This window comes from Aotus nancymaae, unplaced genomic scaffold (genome assembly GCF_030222135.1).
Source record: "Aotus nancymaae isolate 86718 unplaced genomic scaffold, 86718_ANA_hifiasm-v0.15.2.pri h1tg000029l, whole genome shotgun sequence".
NCBI lineage: Eukaryota > Metazoa > Chordata > Mammalia > Primates > Aotidae > Aotus > Aotus nancymaae.
Genome location: NW_026988442.1, coordinates 85,519,048 through 85,536,950, shown reverse-complemented (window position 1 = coordinate 85,536,950; position 17,903 = coordinate 85,519,048). Strand labels below are relative to the sequence as shown.

General features: G+C 35.6%; 2 protein-coding genes across 6 annotated transcripts in view; one reads left to right on the top strand and one right to left on the bottom strand.

The window, feature by feature from the left end:
- The window catches only part of EPB41L5 (erythrocyte membrane protein band 4.1 like 5), a 141,117-nt gene that overhangs the window by 76,738 nt on the left and 46,476 nt on the right, over window positions 1-17,903 (bottom strand). For all 5 annotated transcript variants that reach the window (XM_012468373.2, XM_012468374.2, XM_012468376.2 and 2 more), the window contains exons 10-14: window positions 17,567-17,655; window positions 14,368-14,437; window positions 5,045-5,214; window positions 3,857-3,963; window positions 2,271-2,298 (exon numbers count right to left, since the gene is read on the bottom strand). In XM_012468373.2, coding sequence (XP_012323796.2) covers window positions 2,271-2,298; window positions 3,857-3,963; window positions 5,045-5,214; window positions 14,368-14,437; window positions 17,567-17,655 — 464 coding nt within the window. The remainder of the gene's footprint in view (window positions 1-2,270; window positions 2,299-3,856; window positions 3,964-5,044; window positions 5,215-14,367; window positions 14,438-17,566; window positions 17,656-17,903) is intronic.
- On the top strand, window positions 6,173-11,430 carry LOC135276955 (peptidyl-prolyl cis-trans isomerase NIMA-interacting 4-like). Its single transcript, XM_064382235.1, has 3 exons — window positions 6,173-6,200; window positions 6,970-6,985; window positions 11,000-11,430. Exons 1-3 carry the CDS (start codon window positions 6,173-6,175, stop codon window positions 11,415-11,417), a joined length of 462 nt encoding a protein of 153 aa, XP_064238305.1. The 3' UTR covers window positions 11,418-11,430.

Here is a 17,903-nt window from a genome sequence, read left to right as displayed (position 1 = left end):
CATCAAATAAAATAAACTTTAAAACAAAAGTTACTAGAGAATAAAAAGGAACATTTTGTCACAATAAAAAGAACAGTCCATCAGGATAATATAACAATTATCAACACATACATACTTACCCCAAATCCACAATATACATGAAACAAAAACAGAAAGAACTGAAGGGGAAGGAAGAAACAGACAATAGTTGTAGACTACAATAGTCCACTCTCTATAATGGATTAAAACTAGGCAAAAGATGAACAATGAAATAGAAGAACTGAACACAAAAAACGAACAGACATCTATAAAACACTCCACTCAGAAACAGCAAAATACATCCCCTTCTTAAGTACACATAAACCATTTTCCAGGGTGACTCATATGGCAGGGTGTGTAAAACAAATCTCAATAAATTTAAAGGGATTAAAAGCATACAAAGTATATCCTCTACCCACCATGGAATAAAATTAGAAAAAATAAAATTTTGATATTCACAAATACATGGAAATTTAGCAACACACTCCTAAATAACCAAACAAGTCAAAGAAGAAATCACAAGTTAGAAAATAATTTGAGATAACCAAAAAACAAGAACACAACATAGCAAAACTTACTGAATCAAAGCAGTGCTTGAAAGAAAATTTAATAGCTTTAAATGTTAAAAAATAAAGATTTTAAATAACCTAATCTTCCACCTTAAGATACTAGAAAACTAGCAAACTAAACCTAAAGCAAACAGAAGGAAAAAATGACACAGAGCAAAAATTAATGAAACAGAAAAATCAATAAAACCAAAAGCTGGTTCTATTTGAAAAGGTCAACAAAATTGGCAAACTTTTGCTAGACTAGTCCAGGAAAAAAAAAAACAAAAACTCAAAATACTAAAAATCAGAAAGGAACGAGGAGACGTCACTATGGACCTTTTAGAAATACAAGGCAAAATGGAATACAAACTGTGTGCCAACAAACTAGACACCATAGATAAAAGAAATAAGCTCTAGAAAGACACAAACTCCCAAACTGAATCAAGATAAAAAAAATTCAATCTGGGAGGGCTCATCCCTGTAATCTGTGCAGGATGGGAGGGTGGGTAGGAGGATTCCTTGAGCCCAGAGTTTGAGACCAGCCTGAGCAATACAGTGAGGCCCCATCTCTACAAAAAATTCAAAAATTAGCCAGGCATGACAGCAAGTGCCTGTAGTCCCAGCTACATGGGAGGCCTCACTTGAGCCCAGGAGGGTGAGGCTGCAGTGAGCCAAGCCATGCTCAGGCTGTACTGCAGCCAGAGTAAAAGAGCTAGGCCCTATCTCAATTAAAAAAAGAAAAGAAAAGAAAATCTGAATAGATCTCTCAAAAGAGATTGAATCAAGAATTTTATAAGCTTCACATAAAGAGAAAAATGGCTTTAATGGTGAATTCTACCATACATTTAAATAATTAATACCAATTGTTTACAAATTCTTCCCAAGAAATAGAGAAGGGAACATACACAAACTTATTTTGTAAAGCCAGTATTACCCACCCTGACATAAAAAACCAGACAATGAAGACTCTGGCAAACCACTTTATTTCTCTATAACTTAGTTACCACATCTGTAAAAATAAGAAGGTTGGCCTAGATTTTTTGGCCTGTATGCAATGAAAGAGAGAGAAAACTGCTATTAAAATCAACCTATATCTAAATTGTATCCTAGTTGAAATCCTGATTGATGAGAACTCTTTTGGACAGGGCCTTGAAGGCAGAAGAAGGCATGATGCTCTACAGCACATTTCCATAACTGTTTGCATGCTTTTGGATGATCCATTACAAGCAAACTACAGACCAATATCTCTGATGAATACAGACACACAAATACAAAAATATACAGGCAAATGAAATCCAGAAACATATAACGTAAAGAAGGACTATACACCGCAACCAAGTATGATTTATCCCACAAATAAAATTGCTTATTTGCAAATCAACCTTTGTTCTTTGAGCTCCTTACACATAAGAATCAAAATTTATCTTTAGATCCTCAGCCACTTGCCAATAACAAATATATGTCATTCTCTTTATGAATGGCACAGCTGCCCCGACCCCATTCTTTACTTCCTTCAACTGCTTTAATTTTTCATCACGTCAATTTTATCTGGCATTATGTATTTATGTATTCACTGATATATCCCCAGTGCCTAGGGACAACCAGACACTTTGATAAGTCTTAAATACTTGTTTAGCTAATGATAGCAACTACATAAATTCCAAACATTTCACAGCAATTCCTAAGTTGCAAGACATTACTCACCTAAGTTCTTCAGGTTTTGTAGTACATGCTAACAGAAGAAAAAAGATAACATTTCATTAGTTTCATCTTACATGATAAATGCTGCACTATTCAAAGCAAAACTTTAATTGCTTTATAAGCCATGTTTCATAATCATAAATTTATTTCTTTGAGAAAGGGTCTTTCATGTTTTTGTAGAGATAGGGGTGGGTCTCACTATGGTTGCCCAGGCTGATCTCAAACTCCTGAGAGTTGAGCTTGTGGGCTCCTCAAGCAATCTTCTCACCTTGGCCTCCCAAAGTGCTGGGATTAAAGGTGTGAGCCACCACACTTGGCCCCAACCATAAATCTAAAAACCTTCAATTCATCAAAGTGTTTTGGGGTTCACACCACTAAAGTCAACAACGGCAATTATTTTCATTTTTCAAATAAAGCAATAAAATGCATATATATCTCCTCCTTTTAAACAGCACCATCTGTAAGCCTCCAGAGTGAGCTGACTGATTATGAATTACCATCAGTCGAAAAAACAGGAAACTTAGGGTTTTAAAATCATCACAAATTAAAATGGTTTCATTTAAAGCTGTATATTTAATTCATAGCCACACCAAAAATTATGACTTTTTTTTTTTTTTTTAAGTCAATACTGCCCAAAAACAAATCATTACAGTTGTTTTTGGAAAACTGATGATGACTCTGACAGTGGAAATATTTAAAATTAAATTTGCATTTTAATATAAATTCAGTTTAAAACTAAACACAAGATTTAATTTATTTTTCAAGGTAAACAATGCTTTTTCTTATATAATTGATCTTAATCAGCAAGTAACACTTAGGAATTAGGAAATGGCTATGTATAACACTGAGGATTACATTTTAAAATAATATTTAACAGAATCCTTAATATTATAATACAGTATGAAATAATTTTTACTTAAAAAAATTCATCACAAGACAATGTTTTGGCGAGGCATGACTGTAATCCTTTGGATTACTTTGGGTGGCCAAGACAGGCAGATCACTTGAGGTCAGGAGTTCAAGACCAGCTTGGTCAACATAGCAAAACCCCGTCTTACTAAAAATACAAAAATGAGCCAGGAGTGGTGGCATAAGCCTGTAATCTCAGCTACTCAGGTGGCTGAGGCACAAGAATTGCTTAAATCTGGGAGGCGAAGGTTGCAGTGAGCTGAGATCACGCCACTGCACTCCAACCAGGGGCAGAAAGAGTGAGACTACCTCAAAAAAAAAAAAAGGATAATGTTTTTAAAAATTCCTAAGGGGATTAAGGAATGTTTTAGAATGAGATCTACAAATCAAAAAGGGAGAGAATATGTTGCTGTACAGAAACACAGTTTTGTATACAGAAACTGAACATAATCTTAGACTATCATTTTTGAATTGGGATTAACATAAAGTTTAATCTCTGCTAATAATACAGGTAATTTTTCTCTGTGTAATCCATGAAATTGATTCTGCCATAAAAGTACTTTAGTTGACTGGAACAGACCTAAGAAGATGATTCAGGTAACTTCCTCTTATGTAAACAACACCAGCACATAATTAATTGTCAAGGAAGAATAATCCTTTGAAACAGGGTTGCACTTCACCTTTCATTTGTAGAGTTCGTCTAGAATATCGTTTGCTAGGCCTTCTTTCAAAGGATGCTGATCTTCTTGCTTTATTGGTTTTTGTGGTCTGATACTCTGTTTTCCCACTAAATGAGGCATAACAACAAGAGCAAAATAAATTTGAGGTCTTCAGTAATAAAAACAGACACAAATAAGACAGTCTACATTCAGGTTCTCCTTAAAAGAATCATCCTAAACTTCATCCTACAGGAACAACTACTAATAAATAGTCTTGATTTCTCTCTTTATCATATCATATCATTCTTTCAGTCTAGGTTTTTGTGAAATATGCAACAGATTACGTTTTTTTATTTTCTCATAAGCATGCATATCACCTAAGTACACATTAAATAAGTTTGAAATATCTGTCCTTTTATAGAAACTCCCTCTCTTTCCCATCTACACTCCTCAGTACAAAGTATGTAATCAAAAGAACATTTTAAGTTACCTTTTCTAATTGTGATGTACACTTTTCAGTATAATTTTCCAGAAATGTTTTTTAGGACTATTGGCTTATTCTCCTTAATTTCCATTTAAATTCTGTTCAGAAAATGCCTCCTCACTTTTATTATAAGTACAATAGAATGCTACTTCTATTAATTCCACACAGTCAACTTGCCACATTATTGGTACTATCCGTTCCTTCTTTAAATACTATTTTACTGATTTCCATGGCATGCAGAAAACTCACGACCAGTAATCCACGGTCTGGTAAACCAAAACATTTCTAACTCATGACAACAAATAAGGAGTCATAAGAATAATGAACTTCAGGTTTATACAGAACCACAAATTCAACCTCTGGATGAATTAAACATTCATCCAGACTAATATCCCATTCAGTGCAAGAAATCCTTTTCTATATGGTATCCAGTGGTTGGGTGGAGAGTCCATAAAACTCTTGTTAAACAGATAAATTGGGAGTGGATTAATATATAAAGTTAAGGTCAAGAAGGATATAAAAGCCATTATACAATTACTGTTTTTCCATCTATTCAAGAAATAACAATACCACTTTTTAAATTTTATTTTGGTCAATAGAAGGCTCTGGCAAACCACTTTATTTCTCTATACCTTAGTTAACATATCTGTAAAAATGAGAAGGTTGGTCTAAATTTTGGGGACTGTATGCAATGAAACAAAGAGAAAACAGCTATTAAAATTAACCTATATCTAAATCGTGATCCCAGTCGAATAAATCCTGATCGATGAGAACTCTTTGGGACAGGGCCTCGAAGGCGGAAGAAGGCATGATGCTCTACAGCACATTTCCATAAATGTTTGCATGCTTTTGGATGATCCAGTCTAAAGACAAATGTATGTTCCTGTTCTTTGCCCTGAAAAAGAAAAGTATATAAAAAGAGATAATTACTAGGTCAAACAGTCATGTCTCCTATTTCTGAGATACAAACCCATCTATGAATGTCTAGTGTGCTCCCTGAAATTCAGACACTCTTTATAGTATCGACATAATAAGGGCAGAGTTGAAATCAAGTTGTTCATTTTCTCAGCCAATACAAAATTATTCCTTAGAATTATTCCCCTCTACTTACATGATCTCATTTGTCAGAAAGACATAAAATGAGATTTCATCTGCCATTATTTGGGAAAACTGTATAATTATAATTTGAAGGACCATATCAGCGGCAGTATGTATCAATAGCCCAAAAAATGCTCACATTTGTGTCCTAGTAACCACACTCCCAGGAGTCTAATTATAATAGTTAACATTCATATGCGAATTTTTCTAAGGATTTCACATAAATTATCCCAATGACTAGATATGATCATTAGCCCCATTTCGTAGATAAGGAAACTGAGGCTCAAAGAAATTAAGCCCAAAGTCACAAAGCTATTAAGAAAGGAAACCAGAAATGAACTTAACCATTAGTCTTGCTCTAGAATCTACACACACCTCTAACAACTAAGTTATACTGTCTCTCTGGGGAAAATTATTTTCTAAACATCAAAAGTTATATATGAAGACATATATTCCTCAGTAAAACTTGGGCCAAACCCTAAATGTCCAAAAAAGGAGAAATGGTCAAGTAAATAGTGGCATATGTAAAAACTTAGACAGAGAGATTGAATAAATGATGAATGAATGAATGTGCTACTGTTTATTCATATTACACAATAGCATATATATATATGTTAGATCTACAAAGGTACATGCTTAGATAAAAAAGGCAAGCTGCAAATATATATTATTATGAAACTTTTTGAAACAATTCTAATATGTATTAATATTTGGAAAGAGTTACAAAATATACATGAGAATAATACCCTCCAAAAATGGTGACCAGGTACCAGAAGAAAGAGGGTAGGTAGTCAGGGGGTCAAACTTCAGTTGCTACTATTTATTTGCATATGTAATTGTATTTATCTATTTCTAAAAGAGATCTGAAGCAAAATGTAAAAAATGATAACTCTAGATCATAAACAAAATGGTTATCTATTTTATAATTCTTGGTAGCTTTCAGGTTATTTAAAGACACTACTAAGACAGTAAAGATGGCTATACTAATTACCCTGATTAGATCATTATACATTGTATATATGTATCAAAATATCACTCTGTATGCAATAAATATGTACAATTATTACATGTCAACTAAAAATAAAAGTGGTGGAAAAAGGGCAAGCCAAGGAGTAGACGATACTTGCAATACTAATATCTGACAAAGAACGAATATTCAGAACATATAAAGAATTTTTTCAATGAATAAAAGGCACATGAACTAATAGAAAAATGAGCAAAAGATTTGAGTAGGCATTTCATAAAGATATTCAAACCAAATATCCAATAAATACATAAATAAGTGCTAAAGCAGAGTTGTCATTAGGGGAACAAAAACTAAAACCACCATTCTACTCCACGAGAACGGCTAAAATGAAAAAGAATTACAAACATTAGCTTAAAAAAAAAAAGAAAACACCAATAACTAATGGAATGCTCATACACTGCTGGTGGGAGTATAAACTTGTATTAAATACTTTGGAAAGAGGTTTGGCAGTACCTACAAAAGCTAAATTCACACACGCCTTTGTGTTCTGAACAGCACTCTTTTGTTTTTTAACTTTTATTTTAGATTTGGGATACAAGAGGTTTGTTACATAAGTAAACGTGTCATCGTGGTTTGTTGTACATGTGATTTCATCACCCAGGTACTAAGCCCAGTTAAATTTCAGTTAGTTATCTTTTCTGTTCTTTTCCCTCCTTCCACCCTCCCCACTCAAATAGACCCCAGTGTCTGTTGTTGCCTTCTTTGTGTGCATAAATTCTTATCATGCAGCTCCCACTTGTAAGTGGGATCATGTGGTATTTGATTTTCTGTTCCTGCACTACTTTGCTAAAGATAATATCCTCCAACTCCATCCATGTTCCAGCCAAAGAAATGATCTCATTCTTTTTATGGCTGCATAGTATTCCATGGTGTGTGTACACACACACATTCTCTTTATCCAACCTGTCACCGATGGGTATTTAGGTTGATTCCATGTCTTTGCTACTGTGAATAGACAGCACTCTTTTTATAAGAGATAGGGTCTTCCTCTGTTGTTCAGGCTGGAGTGTAGTGGTGCAATCACAGTTCACTGCAGCCTTGGACTACTGGGCTCAAGCAAGCCTGCTGATTCCGCCTCCCGAGTAGTGGGATTACAAGGCATGCACCACCATGCCTGGCTAAGAGTTTTATTTTTAGTAGAGATGGGGGGCTCTATGTTGCCCAGGCTGGTCTCAAACTCCTGCCCTCAAGAGATCCTGCCTTGGCCTTCCAAAATGCTGGCCAAAAAATGTACTACTTTTAATAGGTGAAAACTGGAAACAATCCAAATGTCCAGCAACAGTAGAATGGACAGATAATTATGGTCTATTCATTAAATGAAATAGTAAGAATGAGCCAAATACAACTACTTGCCACAATATAAATGAAGCTTGCAAATTTACACACCACAGATCTGTTTGAATGCTTTTTCTGCCTTAAGAATAACTTTTCATTTGAATGTTGAATCATAGTGCCTTTTTTTTTTTTTTTTGTAGCGATGGGGTCACTACATTGTCCAGGCTGGTCTCAAACACCTGGGCTCAAGCAATGCTCCTGTCCCAGCCTCCAAAAGTGCTGGGATTATACGCATGAGCCACTGCACTTAGCAGTGAAAACAGTTGAAGGCATTTTAAACAGCAATTAAACTTAACACCTATAGTACTAAAAATAAATCGAATGCAACGTAATTTGCTATGACAAGTTCCTCATGTGCAGGCAACGATAACTAAATGTCACAACTGTGGCCAGGTGAATGATTTTAAGGTAAGGCATATTGTAAGATGTATACCAATATTTTTTCAGAGATGTTAAAAAAAAAAAGTGTGGCTTAAAACTGCTGAAATAAGTAACACTGGTGACTTGTACAGAAGAAAAACAGAAGAAATATTTTTCCCCCTTTATAGCTTGTCATATGTTTTCAATTATTAACTGTATTAAGTAAATGTAAACTAGGTTATTAAAACCTATGTAGAAATATTAACGAACTCAATTCAGCTGCTTGGGGGCCTATAAAAAATGTAATACATTGCTGCTATTCTTATACACTAAACCATGATAGGTATTTTTTCAAGTCTGAAATAAGGAGAATAGGTCAAATTCCACATCATCAAAAACACTGATTTTGACATTGATGTTTAATATCAATGATCTCTCCAAAGGCAGAGATCAAAAAAGCTTATTTATCTTTCTCTTTCTGGTCTGCAGTGAGTGAAGCAATATATGATTTTTGACCAAAAAAAATGGCCCTAAGATCACCATACCTTCACCAAAAAACAGAAAAACAATTCTATAAAATCTTAAAGTCTTTTTTTTTTTTGGACTGAGTCTTGCTCTGTTGCCCAGGCTGGAGTACAGTGGCATGATCTCGGCTCACTGCAACTTCCACCTCCCGGGTTCAAGCAATTCTCGTGCCTCAGCCTCCTAAGTAGCTGGGACTACAGGCGCACACTACCACACCTGGCTAACTTTTATATATTTAGGAGACAAAGCTTCACTATGTTGACCAGGCTGGTCTCAAACTCCTGAACTCAGGTGATCTGCCCGCCTTGGCCTCCCAAAGTGCTGGGATTACAGGCGTGAGCCACTGCACCCGGCCTAACTTCAGTAAGGTTTTAGAATACAAAATCAATGTAAAAAAAAAAAATCAATAGCATTTCCATGGATCAATAACATCCAAGCTGAGAGTAAATTAAAAATGCAATCCCACTCATAATAACCACAAAAGTAATAAAATACCTAGGAATACAGCTAACCAGAGAGGTTAAAGATCTCTACAATGAGAATTACAAAACATTGCTGAAAGAAACCAGAGATGACACAAATAATAGAAAAATATTCCATGCGCATGGACAGGAAGAATCAATATTGTTAAAATGGCCATAATGCCCAAAGCAACTTACAGATTCAATGGTATTCCTATCAATGTCATTTTTCACAGAATTAGAAAACAACTATTCTAAAATTCCTACGAAACAAAAGAACTCAAATAGCCAAAGCAATCCAAAGCAAAAAGAAAGCCAGAGGCATTACCCTACTCAGCTTCAAACTATATTGGGCTACAGTAACCAAAACAGGGTGTCAAAAACAGACACACAGACAAATGAAATGAGTTAGAGAACCCAGAAATAAAGCTACACATCTACAACCATATGATGTTGGACAAAGTAGACAATAACATGCAATGGGGAAAAGACTTCCTATTCAATAAATAGTGCTGGGATAACAGGCTAGTCATATGCAGAAGAGGAAAACTGAACCCCTTCCTTATACCATATGCAAAAATCAACTCAAGATGCATTAAAGACTTAAATATGCAAGACCTGAAACTATAAAAAAAGAAAAAAAAAAAACAGAAAATAACCTAGGAAATAACAATCTGGACATAGACCTTGTCAAAGATTTCATGATGAAGTCTCTAAAAGCAATTGCAACAAAAACAAAAATACACAAGTGGGAGCTAATTAAACTGAAGAACTCCTGCATGGTGGGGTGGGGGGAGAAAAAAACCTATCAACAGAGTAAACAGACAACCAGAGAATGCAAAAAAATATTTGCAAACTATGCATCTGACAAAGGTCTAACATCCAAAATCTATAAGCAACTTAAACAAATCAACAAGCAAAAGTCAAACAGTCCCACTAAAAAATGGGCAAAGGACAGTTAAAAAATGACATACACATGGCCAATAAGCATATGAAAAATGCCCAACATCACTAATCATTAGAGAAATGCAAATCAAAATAATTAGATACTATCTCACAGAAGTCAGAATGGCTGTTATTAAAAAGTCAAAAAGTAACAGGCAAAGTTGGGGAGAAACAGGAATGCTTATACACTGCTGATGGTAATGTAAATTAGTTCTGCCACTGTGTAAAGCAGTTTGGAGATTTCTCAAATAACTTACAACAGAACTACCATCTAACCAAACAATCCCATTACTGGGTATATATATCCAGAGGATTTTAAATATTTCTACCAAAAAGACACATGGACCTCTAAGTTCATCACAGCACTGAAAAAGACACATGGACCTCTAAGTTCATCACAGCAGTGTTCATGACAGCAAAAATGTAGAATCAACCTAGACAATCATCAACAGTGGACTGGAAAAAAAGCAAGGGTATGTATATATGACGGAATACTACACAGTCATAAAAAATGAAATCATATCCTTTGCAGATAGATGGCCATTATCTTAAGTGAATTAAGGCAGGAACAGAAAACCAAATGCCATATGTTCTCACTTATAAATGGGAGCTAAATATTGAGTACACATGGACACAAAAATGGGAACAAGACACCAGAACCTGCCTGAGGAAGGAGGGTGGGAAGTTAAAAAGTCACCTATTTTTGGTACTATGCTCACAACCTGGGTGATACAATTATTTGTAAACAAAACCCCAGCAACATGTAATTTACTCATGTAACAAACCTGCACATGCACCCTCAAACCTAAAATAAAAGTTGAGAAAAGAAAAGAAAATTATAATGAAATAAAATAGAACCTAACAAATCAGTACTGGGAGCCTATTTATCTCCCATTCCGTGTCCTATATAAGAATTACACACTTGTCAGAGTTCAACAGCAAGTTTCCAATATACTGCCCAAAAGAAAAAGTGGTTCTGGAAAAGCAGGGAAAGGGGGAGCAGCCTCTGGGAGTGACAGTGCTGACAAGAAGGCTCAAGGTCCCAAAGGTGGTGGCAATGCAGTAAAGGTCAGACACATTCTATGTGAAAAACATGGCAAAATCATGGAAGCCATGGAAAAGTTAAAGTCTGGGATGAGAGTCAATGAAGTGGTCACACAATATAGTGAAGATAAAGCCAAGCAAGGGGGTGACTTGGGTTGGATGATCAGAGGGTCCATGGTAGGACCATTTCAAGAAGCAGCATTTGCCTTGCCTGTAAGTGGGATGGATAAGCCTGTGTTTACAGACCCACCAGTTAAGACAAAATTTGGATATCATATTATTATGGTTGAAGGAAGAAAATAAAACCATATGAAAGACTAAAAAATAAAATAAATAAATAAAAAAGAATTATACACTTAATAAAACATAAACAAGGGGAAAAACCAAAATCATCTGAAATCACCCTGTAAGAATACCTCCAGCAGTTAAAAACCTATGTAAACTTTCCCGTATACAAAAGTATAATCATATTTTTAAACACCCAGAGATAAAAATACTACTGTACCAAACACTCACTCATAATAACATGCAGTTCTTCTTATAATCAATAATTATTTTTCTTGGCTACATACCATTTTAGTGAATGACTGTGTCAATATTATAAGTGACATTAAAAGTATACATGGCTACATATTTTTGCAGACTTGTCTATTATGTGCTCCTAGTTTACCATTTACTGCACTGTTACAAAAGCTTATCTACTTATTGGACACTTTTTACTACACTAAAGTTTCCTTAAGAATATGAAATATTTCTCATTCAACTTGATAAAATAAAAAGTCTACCACTATACCTAGGACATAAGCACTCAGTATCACTATTTCCTATGTGAACAACTTCAGAGTCAAAATAGAACATCAAGATCTACTGATTGTAAGCAGTGCCTCCCATTAAGCAGCACCAAAGTGACACAATCAAGCTTCTGATAAACTCTACTGTTCCTTTATTTTACTAATATTGATAAAAACCTACTAAATTTTCATGCATAAACTCAAAGACCATTTACCAACAGAGATGTTCTTATTAGAGAAAAGTGATCAGTTTAACATCCATATTCAAAAACTTGGGGGAAAAAAGGATACTAGGTGTATAGGAGTCTTTAACTTAAATAATTTCTACAGTCTTATTCTTTTCCCCAGTTATTATGATATTCAGTTAGGTCCACATATATCCAAAACAATGACAGCAAATAACTGGAGAGCTACTATCACAATGCAGGGTAATACTCACCTAATCTCAGCTTTTCATTTATTAGTATTTACGTTGGAATTTACACTCACATTTTTCTATAGCACTTTTATGGGACCAACAGAAAAGAACATGAACAGAAAATGTCCCACAGAAATACAAAAACAAGCATGACCAAATGTTAACATCTCTATCTATTAATAGAAGATGAAATTTAAAACAATAAAATTCCATGAAAAGGGAAAATCCAATGCTTTTACCTTCACCTATTGCTTGTTGCATTTCACACAGGTACAACCAAAATGAATTATTATTACTAATGATAATGAAAAAGTGAATTATAAATTATAAATAGACTGGAAATATGTTTAAAAGATGCCTGCATATGACAAAAGCTGGAAGAGAAACATAGAAGAGCCAAGTGCAGTTGCTCACACCTGTAATCCCAGCACTTTGGGAGGCCAAGACGGGAGGATCACTTGAGGTCAGGAGTTCAAGACCAGTATGGCCAACATGGCGAAATCCCATTTACACTAAAAATACAAAAATCAGCCAGGCATGGTGGTGCATGCCTGTAATCCCAGCTACTCAGGAGCCTGGGGCAAGAGAATCACTTGAACCCAGTGGGTGGAGGTTGCAGTGAATCAAGATCACACCACTGCACTCAGCCTGGAGAACAGAGCAAGACTACACCTCAAAAAAGCAAAACAAAAACACAGAAGACATTTTAAAACAGGAAAAGTATAGCAGTGAAATTACCTAGGAGAGGAAAACGAAAAAGAATGGATTTAAAAAAAATCTTCTCATCGTTATAAAAATTTTTAAACATACAGAAAAACTGAATGCCTATGTACATACTATCTAGACGAAACAACTACTACTTTGCTCAAATTGCTTTTATCTATATCTGTATGTATATGTTAAAATGTATTATTTTGCATAAAACAAAATTCTTCTTGCCTTTTCTAAAGTATCATATAAATGAAATCATTCAATACATAATCTTTTAAATCTGGCTTCTTTCATTAAGAACAACGCGTGTGCATCCATCCATGTACCAATTAAGAATCATATTGTGGCTGGGCGCCGTGGCTCACATCTGTAATCCCAGCACTTTGGGAGGCTGAGGCGGGAGGATAACAAGGTCAGGAGATCAAGACTATCCTGGGCAACATGGCGAAACTCCGTCTCTAATAAAAATACAAAAAAATTAGCTGGGCATGGTGGCACATGCCTGTGGTCCCAGCTACTAGGGAGGCTGAGGCACAGGAATTGCTTGAACCTGGGAGGTGGAGGTTGCAGTGAGTCAAGATCACGCCACTGCACTCCAGCTTGGAAACAAAGCAAGACTCTGTCTCAAAAAAAAAAAAAAAAAAAAAAAAGAACCGCACTGTAACTGATACAAAGTAATCTTTAATTCAAAAGGTTTTAAATTAAAGATTACTTTGTATCAGTTACAGTGCGGTTAGGTAGATCTTTTTGATTAATATTTTTGATCAGTTAATAAAGAGATCAAGTTGGTCTGTCCTGCCTGTAATCTCAACACTTTCAGAAGCCAAAGTGGGAGGATTACTTGAGGCCAGAAGTTTGAGATCAACCTTGGCAACACAGTGAGATCCTCTGTCTCTACAAATTAATGAAAAAATTAGCCAGGCATGGTGGCATGCACCTGTAGTCCCAGCTACTCAGGAGGCTGAGGCGGGAGGATCACTTGAGCCTAGAAGGTCAAGGTTGCAGTGAGCTATGTTTGTGCCACTGCACTCCAGCCTGGGTGACAGAGAGAGACCCTGTCTTAAAAAAAAAGTCACTTAAATGTAAGTTTTTATACACCTCAGATATATTATCAATGAAGAAACAAAAAGAGGCTTTTACATTATTTTTCATCCTAAGGGTGGAAAACCGTATTTTTAGGATGGTATGACCCAAGTAAGGAAATTATTTAAAGCATTAATTATACTGTTTCTATTCTGTGGCTCTTAAAAACGAGATATATTCCCTCTTTTAGAGAAAGAAGTTACCACATAATACTGTCACTGTTAAACAAGTAATATAATTTTATTCCTACCTGATCATCATCTTCTACAACCACCAAGGTTAGTTTATTCTTCTTAAAATCCAATCTGGTTATCTTCGGCCTATAATAAAATATGAGAATAAAACCCAAATTACAAATAAATGTTCTCTAAATATGAAAAAAAAATGTTTTTATTTGAAACACATTTGACCATCTAACTCCTGAATTAAAAACTGACAGGAGGGTAAACATAATTTGTAATGCCCATCAAAAAGTCTCATCTACAAGACAGGGTAACAGAAAAACACAGTACATATTTCAAAATCAGTATCTCTGACAAAATTGAGGCTGCACATATCAAACTTAAAAATATTAAGGAAAAAGAAAACAAAGAAATCTATGTATTTGATAGGTCTCGATTATGGTCTAAGAGATTCTTTAGGCCTAGGTAAAACTGTTTCAGTGTTAAAGCTGAGCAGCACAGGAACTAGACATAGGAATGACTATAAAGCTTTAAAAACGGCATAAAGAAAAACACTGATGATGGTCTTCAAATCTATTCTTTCTGTTTGTTTGAGATAGGGTCTCACTCTGTTGCACAGGGTGGAGTGTAGTAGTGTGTTCATAGCTCACTGCAGCCATGAACTCCCAGGCTCATTAATCCTCCTGCCTTAGCCTTACTCACACCACAACACCGGCTAATTTTTCTATTTTTTATAGAGATGACATCTTGCTATGTTGCCCAGGCTGGTTTCAAATTCCTGGGCTCAAATAATCCACTACCCAAAGTACTGGAATTACAGGCATGAGCCACTGTAACCAGACTCAACTCTGTTTTCAACAGGAATTTTGGTTTGAGGAAATAAACTTTAATTTTTTTAACCTACTTTATGGCCCGCTTTCCAACTGTATCTCCCTACTTGTAAATTCCAAACCACCTATACCACATTTGAACTCTGTATTTCTATAAATTATGAATGTCAAGACAATGTGATGGTCACTCCCACTCACTAATCCTTAAATATAACTTATATAAAATACACATAAAAGAGAACCTGTTTACAAGAGCTTTACTAAAAAAATAATTAATAAATAAATAACAGCAGGAGAAGGAAAGGAAACAGAATCTTACTCTGTTACCCAGGCTGGAGTGTAGTGGCATGATCTTTGCTCACTACAACCTCCGCCTCCTGGGTTCAAGCAATTCCCCTGCCTCAGCCTCCAGAATACCTGGGATTACAGGTGCATGCCACCACGCCACACCTGGCTAATCTTTGTATTTTTTAGTAGAGACAGGGTTTCACCAAGTTGGCCAGGCTGGTATTGAACTCGTGACCTCAAGTGAGCCCTGGCCTGGGCCTCTCAAAGTGCAGGGATTACAGATGTGAGCCACCAGGACTGCCCTAAGTATTCTTCTAAGTGTTTTACAAGTATTAATTAACTCTCAAGACAATCTTATGAAAAGGTACAAAAGGTGCTTTCTCTCTGCCTAAAGCATTCTTAGGCCTGGAAGCAAATTCCATCTGCCCTCAGGATAAGCTGAAAGTATGAGAGGATTTAACTCTCAAGGAATGGGAAAATAATTGCTCCAGCTTCCTCACCCAACAAGGGACAACTGTAAAGGTGTTCAACTCAAGTCTCTCAAAGAGTCCCTAAGAGGAACACTCAGATGCAAAACTAAATGAAATACTACCTTCAATTTTTTGAGGGAAATAATTTTCAACCTAAAATTCTATTCTCAGCCTAATTATCAAGAAAAAATAAAAGACAAAAAATCATTTTAAGTCATCTAAGGATTTAAACAAATTACTTTTCTTAGGCAGTTACTTCCTTTACTTAAGACAGTTGGTGGGGGGTTGGGGCGGGGATTGGGGCGGGGCGGGGCGGGGAGGGGGGCAAAGAAAAAGGAAGCCATGGGAGGACCACACAGGACCCTAGCTGAGAACACCAGAAAGGGAAGTCTCAAGATAAAAGCTGGAGAGCAACCTGAACAGCAAACAGTTCCAATGCGAACAGAAGAATCATTTAATGCAGCCCTTGATAACTTAAAAAAAGCTTGAGGAGAAGACAAAGGCAGGTCATTTAAAGGGATGTGTGGGGTGTGTGAGATGGGGGAGCCAAGAACTCTAGAACAAAAACAAAAAGCTAAACAGAAAGGAAATATAATATCAGTTGTGAGTTCCAGGACTTCCAAGCTGATCAAGAAAAAGTACAGCATAACAGGCTTTATTGAGCAGTGTTTGGAAAGGGTTGCTTAATGGGGGTGGTCCTTCACAGCAGGTGACCTTCCAGAGACAGCAGCTGCAAAGCTACCACCCAGATAGGGAAGAGGGCAAGGAAACTCTCAGGAGAGAGGAGAATCTGAGAGGGGGGCTTAAGTGCCTAGGATGGCATTCAGCAGTTAAGCGCCAGGGATCTGGGTCAGAGAGCTCAGAAAGGCAGCAGTGATTTTGGGGTCCTTTAATCTATAGAGCTTGCCTGATCTGTGTTTAGTAGATGTTAGGGGGAAGTTTCATGGGATACACAAAGCAGAAATAGCTAAAAATATACTTAGTGGGCTATGTTTAAAGTAACTGGGTATGTCAGAATTTGAGTTTGATGCCAGAGGGCTTTGCACTAACAGTCCCTGTCTAGTATACACAAGTATACACAGAAGCTCTATACTAGTTCTGATACAAACATATTATTATAAACACTACCCTGATTCTCAGCTTCTAGAACACCAGACAAAACCTGATGGACTCAATTATGGCCAAGAAATTCAAGTAAAATCTATCCTTGATGTAAAAGTAAAACATAAATGTAACTTAAAAATATGAACTTTTTAAAAGCTGTAACAGTATAAGGAGTACAGCTGAAAGAAGGGACAAAAATATTAGTATCTTCCTCTTACACCACAGGGAGTAAAGGGATTGTGGAATAATAAATATTAAAAATGATGACATGACTACATGAAGGCCATGTGAACATCTGATACATATAAAAACATAAAATATTTGTATTTAGATGTATTTTGTGGTACACTTTGAAACTAATGGGAAATACAGCTAGAAGAGTTTTAATAATTGCCTCTGAAGAGTGGGAATAATGATACGTAAAAGTGTGACAGGAGACAGTAGCTTCTCACTGACGAGTTTTTCACAACTATTTAATTTCCAAACTCTAGTTTACATATTAACTTTATATAAATGTTTTTACTCATTGAAAACCAAAACAACAGTAAGTATCTTTGACAATAACTCTTGCTTACCAAAAAAATAAGCCAATTTTGGTATCTCCTTCAAAAACAAGGACTCCTGTTGGTGTTAGTCCCAAACTGTAGTCATTCCCATCTCTAGCCTAATGTAAGGGGAGAAAAATGTGTTAGCTTTACTTGTATAAAACAGGTTTCACATTTTCACACAACTTTTAAATTTAATTTTTGTATTAAATTATATTAATTACATACAGGCTAATATTAATACATGAGATGCTTTCAACACTTAGAGTATCCAAAATAACATTCTCAGAAAAATTTAAGCATATATTTTAATTTCTAGTCATTGAAACATTAGAGTTTTAGAGTGTATCTTCATTGAAAGTGTGTA

What these genes read in the sequence shown, in the direction of transcription:
- LOC135276955 (XM_064382235.1), top strand. Translation starts at nt 6,173, where the DNA reads ATGGTGACCAGGTACCAGAAGAAAGAGG.